At 41.6% G+C, this 10,303-nt stretch overlaps 1 protein-coding gene across 1 annotated transcript; it reads left to right on the top strand.

Annotated features, from left to right (window-relative positions):
• Window positions 1–2,719: 2,719 nt before the first annotated feature.
• On the top strand, window positions 2,720–9,453 carry C22H5orf58 (chromosome 22 C5orf58 homolog). Its single transcript, XM_045508194.2, has 5 exons — window positions 2,720–2,778; window positions 3,678–3,706; window positions 3,811–3,884; window positions 4,628–4,721; window positions 9,185–9,453. Exons 4-5 carry the CDS (start codon window positions 4,628–4,630, stop codon window positions 9,328–9,330), a joined length of 240 nt encoding a protein of 79 aa, XP_045364150.1. The 5' UTR covers window positions 2,720–2,778; window positions 3,678–3,706; window positions 3,811–3,884; the 3' UTR covers window positions 9,331–9,453.
• The last annotated feature ends 850 nt before the right edge of the window (window positions 9,454–10,303 follow it).

Below are 10,303 nucleotides of genomic sequence, written 5' to 3'. Positions count from 1 at the left end.
AGCAATGTGGATTTTTGTTGATAACCTCTTTCTAAAGTTCAGAAGTGCTTCTTTCAGAGACAAAGAAAATGGCTCTCTCCCATGTAACCTCAGCTGCTTGTAGAAGACGGAAGGCAGGGAAGCCAACTTTCACTTCAGATCTTAGTGGCAGAAGCCTTGCATGCGCTGTCTTGCTTCATTTATGTGACTGGCTATTGGGAAAGTACTGCTGATTCTAATGCAGCAGGATTTCCTTCATCTTTTGGACACTAGTCATGCTCTGCAGGTAGTAATCCAAGCATGTGCTCGCTGTCTCCTAATTTGTCTACACAGGGGTTGTAAAAGGGATGTGCAGAAGGGAGTTGATGCTCCAGCCAGAAGCCATCCCTAGGCACGAAGACCAACAGGAATGGTTTAATTGACAATGAGCAGGGGGAGGAGGGGAATGGGACCTAGTGGAAGACGTGAGATAATTTACTCAATTTGTTTCCCTGGAAATGAAGACTTTATGCCAAGGATTTGTAATAAAACTAATGGAGGCACTCACACCCAGCTCCATAAAATGCTTAATCACCTTGTTCTGTAACAGCTTTTCTCTTTATGGGGGAATTCACCAGCTTTTTAATCTCCTTTATTTGATTAACATTAGAATCAACAACTGCAACCAGTGTCATGTTTCAGGAAAGTGTTGTATTTGCAGACTAATTAAGGAAGATAGATTTTTTTTCTTTTAGGGCCTCATCTATAATGGTCTCAAGCCTTAAGCAGCAGATTATACTTTGAAAGTCTTGTTTTCTTAGGGGAAAAAAAAAGACCATATCTATAGCTACTCAAGGAAGAAAAACACTACAATATGTAATCATCATCATTCCGCGACATTTTTTTTGGAGGAAAACACATTATTACAATCTATCTTTTTCTGAGTTCAGATCTCTTTTTCCCTCTTGTAACACTTATTTAAAAAAGTCTTTAGATTTTATCAAAAGTCCTGTGAACAGAATTTTAATCTACAAGTATTTGAGCAGAAGTAGGTCCTACAAACCCTACGGACCTTGTGAGTGGATTCAACATGTTTGGGACAGTGCGGCCCCAGAGAAACCACATCCCACTCAGCCCCAGCCCTCATTATCACTTGATTTTCAGGATTTTTGGTCTTAACACTATCTCAGCCCACCTACATTTTTCACCCCACTTCTCGAAAACACCCTCTTTTCTCCAGCTGTTGTGTGCATCTAGGCGGAGTATCCAAACACACATGTGGACTCATGCAGGTCTGAGGTGCAGTTTTCACTAGTCTGCATCAATTAAGGGGAGAAAAAAAAAAAAAAAGACAGATCAGTGAGATTTTGGTTCAGGTAGTCTTATCCTGAAATTATTATGATCTTACTTCTTTTTCTTTCTTCCTTTTTGATGGTAAATTACCCCTGCTTTTATAAAACAGTAGTGGCAGCTATTTTTGTTTTGTTAATGTCCTTAATTCAGAAAATCAATGTTGCTCACATTTATTTTGGTCACTCCACATTTGTATGCTTGTGTGTGTGTATTAGCGTATATGAATTCAGGATCAATGATCTGTGAAGCCCAAAACATTTCGAAGCCGTGATGTACTCATTTATATCACATTTCAAAAGATGATATCCTGGTGTGGGAGACAACTTGGTGCAATGAAAAGAACAAAAAGGGATCTGTGCTTGGGACTGAATCTGGTTCTTGTGGGCCCTAAGCAGGCACCAAGCTCTCTGAGCTCAAGCTTCATTTAAAATGTTAAGGTAATAATATAGGGCAACCAATCATAACAGTGGCCCAATAATGAGAGAAATTTAGAAAACACTGACCTCGCTCATCCCTCTCATAAGAAAACTGAGATTCAGAAAAAGGATGTTACTCTTCTCCATGTTACTGATGCTCAGTCCTCCTATGACCCTGGTCATCTATCAAACTCTGCATCAGACAACAAATTCTAGTGTTAAACTGAAGGTAATTGGACACACACACACACACACACAAAACAGACTATGGGCTGAAGGTTGCTAGGAAGGGACTGGTTCAAGAGGCTGGTGTATGTTATCAGGGAGACTTAGAGAAAGCAGACTTGCATAGAACCTGATGCTGGAGTCCGTCAGGTCTAAGGCAATTTCCGGGGGGGGGGGGGGGGGGGATCTGAGAAAATCTTTGAGTCAGCTACACAGAGATTCCTCTTGGAATCCAGCAAAGATGGCTTGTATCCCAACTTCCCTATTTGGCAGGAAACCAGTGTATACCTCTCAGCTCATCCGTACAGGTTTATAGGAATGATAACAGCTAACATTTACGGGGCACCTCTTCTGCCAAGCCCACTGCAATGCATTATTTTATTTAAAACTCAAAAGAAGACAAGAAAGCAGCTACTACTATCTTTATGACAGCTGAGGACAGCTATAGCTAAATTAGCACTGGAGTTGAATTCAGGCCCACGCAGTTTCAGTACAGTCAATCCACACTCAGTAATGTGAAAATTAAACACAAATAAGGGCTATAAAGCATTTAGCACAGTGCCTGGTACAGAGGAGCAAAATCTCAGCTCCTTCCCACCCATCCTCTCTGCCAACGCGGCAGTACCAGTCACTTCCAGACTGGCATCCAGAACCTTCTCTGAAGAGGCCTGGCCTGGGACTACAACTCCCAGGGTGCACCAGGCCGAGAAGCTGGCCAATCAGGAAGCCCGGTCTCGCTTCCACAACCGCTCTTCGCCCATAACGGCCAGCACTTTGCGGTTGGCAAGGCGGGTATCGAGAGGGTCGGGCTGTGGGGCTGGTCAGGGTTAGTCGGTTTTAAATAATCCTCAGTCGGTTTTGGTGTGTGGCGTCGGGGTGAAGGCTGCTGACGTTTCCAGGCTGCCCCGGGCTCCATTTTCAGCCGCCGAGCGGGGCGGCCCGGTTCCTCACGGGGCGGCCCGGTTCCTCACGGGCGGCGGCGTCGGTTGGGTGGAGAAGGGCGGTTGGCTGGGCGGCTCCAGGCAGGGCCGGTGGGCACGCGGGGAGCGTTTCGTGTTGTCCTGATCCGGTTTGGGAGCATGAGGACTGTAGACATTTCGAGGCTGCCTTCGGCTCCGCCTTCAGGCCCTTGGCTGCGGTTGGGTGGGCCGCCCGCACCCTGCAGGCCCCAAGACTGGGGCTCCTCACTGGTGTCAGTTGGGCCGGGTAGGGGGGGTTGGCCTTTAGAAGGAAAGCTTGGGGGGTTAAATAAGCTCTCCTCACGGGGAGCGGCTGGCCTCCAGGCCTCCTGCTCGGGGTTAGCGCCCTGGTTGCATTGGTCCCTTCACGCTGTGGTATCCTGGCCCGCCCACCCCTCTTCCCTTGCCCCTGAGCCTGGCCTCCAGTTCCCGCGTCCTGCGGAAGCGCTGTTTGACAGGCTTTCCCGTTCTCTTAGGGGTGCCCTGATGAGCTCCCTGGGGAAGGCTTGCCCAGCTCTGGCCGCGCTCTGGCCCTGTGGGGTCCGGCTGCCACTTTGACCTCTGCCCTCGCCTACCTAGGGCCACTTGGGGGCCCTGGGTAACCCCTCAAGAGTGGGGACGGTCATTTCTCCATCCATTCAGTTTGTACTTTCCTCTTGGTTTTTAATTTAATTTTTACATTCATTTCTTATTTTTAAGGGTTTTTTTTAATTGCACCATCCCCATCCCACCCCCTTTATTTTTTATCGTCTTTCTTTCCCCTCAGACCTGGATCTTTTGCTTTGCCATACCCAGGTAAGATAGCTGCCATTTCGTTTTCAGTGCCTGGGGGCTTGTAAGTGGATGCAAAGTGTATCTTATTCATTGTCTGGAAATCAGACAGTTTATTTCCTTTACAGTGGCTCTGAAGCGAGTGAAATAGGATACATTTCTCCGACTCAGGGAGAGGCAGAGGCAAGGAATTGATTTCAAGGTTAGTTTGTTTTCACTATTTTGGACAGGCAGCCTGACGCGAAACTGCCCACCTTCCTCATTGCTGGAGCTGGATACTCTAATTGTGGTTTATTTTTTTCAGGTTGAATGGGTAAAGTTAGTTGCTAGTGAATCACCTGGGAACCTCTCTATACATTTATATCTGACACAATTGGTTAAATATACGTACTGTGTGTATAACATAGTAATGTGAATTTACACATTTCAGCTAAATTAGAATGTGTGTTGCCCTAACTCTCAAAGCTAAAGTAGAAGTGGTCATGTTGCCAAAGAATTATAACTGAATCTTGTTTTAAGCTTGACTGTGTACTTAAAGGAATCATGTACAGACCCTGTCATTCAAGTGTAAGTTAGAAAAAGATGCTGACTTATGTAAACAAAATTAGAGAAGATCTTATGTGAGATTGCTGAATTGTAAGATAGTTTATAAATGCTGAGGCTTTCTGTAAAGGGGACACCTGCATTTCCATTGTAAGGGCCCTGTCTTGTGGATATGGTTTGATTAAAGAAGAAAGCTCATCCTAGGAATTCCAGTTAGAGGTGTTTTCGGTCGGAAGAATATTAGCAAGTGGGTGCCTTCCTATGTTAGAATTCCAACCGTTTATAGAAGGTATAATTTCACAAATACATGAGTTCTGAAATAACAGCTTTCCCTTTTATAAATACTGAAAATTTAAGTATTTTAAATTTTATATTTTGTTTTTGTTTCTCTTTTAAAATCAGATGTATAATAATAATACTACTGAACATAAGCTAAATGTGGAAGCCATGATTAAAAACATTAACACAATTTCTTTGGAGTTAAAGAAAATGAAAGGTAAGTATGGAATCCCTAAATTAAAGTATTTGCAGGTTATTGTTTTAAAATACAGAGTAGGGTCAATTTGTGCTTCTACTGGGGTGGAACTGATTTTCCCCACAAATTAAGATTTCTCTTATTTCTTAAGAAATGTTCATACTATAATATAAACTAGATCTCTAAAGATGTATTATGTTGGAGCAGTGACCTGGGAGTTAGCAGATTTGAATTTTCATCCCTGACACTATAAAAAGCTTATGATACCTAAGTAACTTCTCTAAATTTACTCCCCTTCTTTCCCTTCAGCAAACTATTGCACAACAGTGTCACAATCTGCAAAATTCAGTATCTTTATCCATTAATCCTTACTAAATCCATAAAGTTCCTTCTAAATCAAAACTTAAAAATTTGTTTGATTATGTGAATTGATGGTTCTAGTACGATTAGACCTTACGGGTCATGATGTTTAGTCACTCACCTCACAGACATATTCTGCAGTTTTATCCCAGGCATGTAAAATTTCCATGATTGACTATTTCTAGGCATAATCTGTTCTTGACAAAATATTTCCTATGTTGGGAAACTCCTCATCTCACCAGTCAGTCTGTTCTATCTTAGACAGTTCCTCTTCATGGATTAGCTGAAATCTGTTTCCCTTTTCCTTTCACTCATTGGTCCTATTTCTTATCTATCAAAACCACTGCATATGTAGTTGTTATTCTTATCACAACTCTTGATATTTGAAGACAGCCTTTGTGTCAGTTATGAGACCTTCAGCTGCAAGTAACAACATACCAACCTAACATGGCTTAGATGATGAAGAATAAGATCTAAGGTTGAGCAGCCCTCAGGGTAATTCAGAGTTTAAGGACTTCACCACATACTTGGTTCTTATCATTTTTCTGCTTTGTTATATTTACTCGTTTATCACTTCTCATGGTCATTACCTGCAGACATGACCATGTACAGACACTATCTCTGCCTGTGTCTTGTTATATAAGCCTTTCCCCAGATCCCTCCAGCACATTTCCCCCTTTCCTTTCCTTGGCCAGAGTTCCATCACATGCAGATGTCTACAGCAGCCACCACCAAGGGGAGTGGGACTGCCAAGACCAGTCCGGACCAGTCAGCACTTACTCCTGGAGCTGGGGAGAAGATCACTTCAAACGCAATCAAGTTGTGCCCCAAGGAAGAAGGGAGTGACTGTTAGGCACTAAATAGTGAGTGCCTGTTACGCTTTTTCTGTGTTCTCCCAAGGGTAGCGTTACCCAGACCTTAAACTGGGAATGCTGCTGTCTCAAGAGATGTTAATAGAGGGTGCACAGTGAAAACGGAGTCCATGTATTAATGGTCAGATAAGCTTGGGAAGGACTTTAATGCTACTTAATCCTCTCACAGATTCACAGTATATATTAACAAAAGTTCTAAGGAATCTGATAGAAAGGACTCAGGTTAGCTTTGTTTAATTCACCGTCTCTCAGAACCAATCTCAGCACTTCAGCAAGGACTATCTTTCTAAAATGTAAGACCTCTTGAGATCAGGCCCCTGCCTACCTCTTCAGTCTGCTACCTCATTCTTTATTCCCTGCATGTTCTGTGCTCCAGCTATACTGAACTGTCTGCATATCTACACATTTGCTCTTTTTTTTCTGTCTGTGCGTTAACACATGCATCTCCTCCTGAAATGCCCACTGTTGCACCCCCACCTCCACTTCACCAGGTTAAGTGCTACTTACTAGTCACGGTTACTTACACTAGGAAACTTTTTTTAAGCCAGTATGTTATCTGTTCTACCTTTTCATATCACCTATCACACTGTACTGTAATTGCATTTTACTTACTTTTCCTATCCCTGCTCGTCTGTAAGCTCCTTAAGGGCATTCCTGGCACTTAACACAATGCCTTTATATGATAGGTTCTCAGAAAATATTTATTAAATGAATAACTGGTTCTGGATGCTTGCACTCATTTAAAACAAACAGCTTTAGATTCCTCTCAAATTTGATCATCTGACTGTTCTAGTTTGGGGATTATTCTTTCATGAAGTGAATTAGAATAGATATGATCAGTGTGTTTCTGAAAAGTTGTGGGGTAGGGCAGGCAGTGAGGCTACAGGAGGCTTGTAGAGCTGGACTAGGAAGGTAGACTCCTGGCAGATGTGGAAGATTAAACGAACACTCTGTTTACCTCCACTTTTACCCCCAAATAAGAATGTCAATAACTAGCACCTATAGTATTTACCATGATCCAGATACTCTTCCAAGAGTTCTGCATAAATGGGCTCAATCGTCATAACAATTTTATGAGGTAGGAGATATCACATTGGCATTTACAGATATGGAAACAGGTACAGAGAGGTTAACTGACTTTCCTAAGGTTTCACAGCTAGTCACGGGCAGACCTGAGATTTAAATCTGAAGTCCCACAAGTTGAGGGAAAGAGTAGTACTGAAAATAATTAAGACAGGGTTTACGTATCGAGTTATAAGTCTCCCAGCTTGCTTTCTTGGCTACAAAACAGTAGCAGCTAGATTTATACCCTCAAGCTCTCAGGAATTCATATCAGCATAAGAGAAAAGACCTAAAGATACTGATAACAGGTTTCTCCAACAAAATACCCAACCAGATCACCCCACAATATTGACTGCCATGGGCAAAGAACTTCCAGTTGTCTTTTTAGTACCGTAGTCTTAAATATGAGCAGACAACTATGGAAAACAGATATTTGAGGCAAGCATCTAATACAAAAAGCAGAGGCAAAACCAATAAATAGATTCAATTAATGAAGAAACAGATTATGAAGAGAGACAAAAACTCCAAGAAACTATCATTAATACCCACAGAGAAGTAAGAAAAGAGTCTGTGTTTATGAAGAAGGAACAGGATCCTCTAAAAAATATGTAGAGAACAAAATTAAAGTATGATCATAGAAATAAACTCTAGAGAAAGATTTTAAGATAAAATGAAGAAAATCCCCTTGAGTGTAGAATGAAAAAGTAGATGGAAAGTTTTAGGGGGAAAAAAGTTCCAGGATTAGTCTTAAGTCCAACACCCAGTGAATAGGAGTGTCAGGAAGAACGAACATAGACAGTGCATGAGAAAAGGGGTCCATTAAAGACATCATCTGAGGCATTTTTCCAGAGCTGAAGGATATGACTTTTTTATAACAGAAGAGCCCAACACAATAAATGAAAATAGACCCATACCAAAATACAGCCTAATGAAGTATCAGCACACTGGCAGGACAAAAAGATTCTTGGATCTTCTACAGAGAAGCAGAGAGTAAGAATTAGACTTGTGTGAAATGTCTCAGTAGAAACACTGGCAGCTAAAAGAAAGGACATCTTTGGAAATCTGAAGAAACAAGATGTCCAGCCTGGATTTCTACAGCCAGTCAATCTATTAGCGTTAGTGTAGAGAGAGAGGTTTCCAGACATGTAAATTTTTCCCCTTCTCAGAAAGTTCCTAGGTTGTATTCCAGCAAACAAGGGAGTAGACCAACAAGAGAGGGACATGATGTTCTGGAAGAAGGCGCTCCACACGAGGAGGGGGTGAAAGGGAGCCCTAGGATGATGGCAAAGGGAGTTCCCAGGATGTGCACGGTCATAGCTGTCCGTCCAGACCAGAGCGGATGAGAAGACCAGGAGAGGAGAGGCGCTCAATAATAGAAGTGAAGGCTTTGTTTACTGAGAGGAGATTTACCCAGCTGTAGAAATGTGAGATAGATTCATGATAATCAAGCAATGAATAAAAGGAAACAGTTATTAACTGGGGTTGGGTGGTACCTTACAGAAAGGGAAATGTCATGCAAGACTCAGCTGTAAAGAATATATAATAAAAAAATTTAAACATTAACTATTGAGCTAGGAAAAATTGTACTCAACTACACTGGGAGAGTGGGGGTGAGTGAAAAGAGCTATGTCTTAATCTTCTGTGGTCAGAAGCAGATAGATAATGCCTAAAATTGAAACAGTATGCATTTCATTCAGAGAGATGGAGGGTAAATACTGCCCCCCCACACACAAAACAAAACAAACAAAAACTCAACACAGAAAAGAACCATAAAAGCAACAACAAAAAAATGAGTTCCAAAAAAGGTAAAAGTGGTTGCCTCTGGGAGATAGAACAGCTATTTTTTGTAACATACCTTACTTGATTTTTTATACTATGTGCATGTATAACAGATACAAGTAGTAAATAAAAATGTATAATGTCAAATTTGCATAAATCAAATCTCAATTTAGTAAGATAGCTAACAATTTGAGCTAAAGAGCCCTTATGGTAAGTTTTTACGTCATGCTTATCTCATAGTACATAAATTTGACTTTAAGTCAAAATGGGGCACATCTAAATTGTGGTTTGATGAATAATCACTAAAAGAAAACTAAACTAACAATTAGGAGATAGCTACTTAAAGTAATAGTAGTTGCCTCTGACATATGTGCTGCAATATAGTATTTTCTGTTTCCTTGTTTTACACAGAGCTCTCCCAGTTACGGCTTTGTGACCTTACCCTACATTTCAGTCGTCCTGTGAAGACAGATGACTTAAAGGACACAGAAAGAGACAGCCCCCTCTCTGAAGAGTCTAAGACGTCAGATGTATCCCTTGCTTCTAACAGTTTTTAAATCTGACTTTTACTTGTTGTGGATTTGTAACTTTTATTTTTGAATTAACTCCTATCTAGGAGAATTGAGTTTACTCATATATTTAATATAATAAAAAAATAAAAATAATATGTTGAGTTATAAATAATCATTTCATGTTCTTGAAGGCTGTTTTTTTCTTATTTTAATGTTTCGACGAATGGCTACCTTATTTCACTAATGGCAAGAGTATGACACAGGAAATTGGCCACGGGGCACTGCTTATTCTTTACCCTATGCTTGAATTTGGCTTAGGGTGAAGGAGAGCTACCAAATTATAAATGTATGGTATGAGTTTATATTAATCAGATCTCTCCTGGTAGCAAGTGCCAGAAGCGACTCAAGCTAGCTGAAGCATTTATTGGGTCTTGTGACTTGGAAGTTCCCCGTTGGGGTACATTTTAGGGCCTTGGCTAATTCTGGTTCTATCCTGATTCTGTTTCTGTGCACTGGCCTCATCCTGTCCTATTAAAAGGGTGGTTTCCTCCATATGAGAGGTAGAAGGGGGTCCATGTATGGCAGCAGGCAACTCCAGGTGTACAGCATTACCTTTTGGGGGCCCCAGAGAAAGAGAGATCCTCTGTCTCAGTCAGCCTTTATGTTTAACATTCTGGAGAAGGATCCTGGTTGGCCCAGCTTTGATTAAGATGCTTATCCCCAGGCAGGGTCCTGAGCAACTGTGCTTGGTGAGGTTGGGGTCATACACCAGGTCTGCGGCCAAAGGAGAGGCCCCACAAAAGGAACAGAGTTGCCATGGCCTGAAGAAGGGGAGAAAGAATGCTAGTCATGGAAACGTCAGGTACTCAACACTGATTGTACTGATTGCAGTGGAACAGTTTTTAGTTTTAGGATACTTTTATTTCTGTCCTTTTCCACCAAAGGAAACTTAAACTTTTGTTTACCTTGTGAACATAATTCACTACCAAATAGTTGCTTTGAGATCTATCATTTGCTC

The sequence above is a fragment of the Camelus bactrianus genome, chromosome 22 (assembly GCF_048773025.1).
Source record: "Camelus bactrianus isolate YW-2024 breed Bactrian camel chromosome 22, ASM4877302v1, whole genome shotgun sequence".
NCBI classification, from domain to species: Eukaryota; Metazoa; Chordata; class Mammalia; order Artiodactyla; family Camelidae; genus Camelus; species Camelus bactrianus.
This window is presented reverse-complemented; position numbering and strand designations above follow the sequence as displayed.

What these genes read in the sequence shown, in the direction of transcription:
- C22H5orf58 (XM_045508194.2), top strand. Translation starts at nt 4,628, where the DNA reads ATGTATAATAATAATACTACTGAACATAAGCTAAATGTGGAAGCCATG. An exon ending in GGAGTTAAAGAAAATGAAAG is followed by an intron (nt 4,722 to 9,184) that starts GTAAGTATGGAA and finishes TGTTTTACACAG; the next exon opens with AGCTCTCCCAGTTACGGCTT.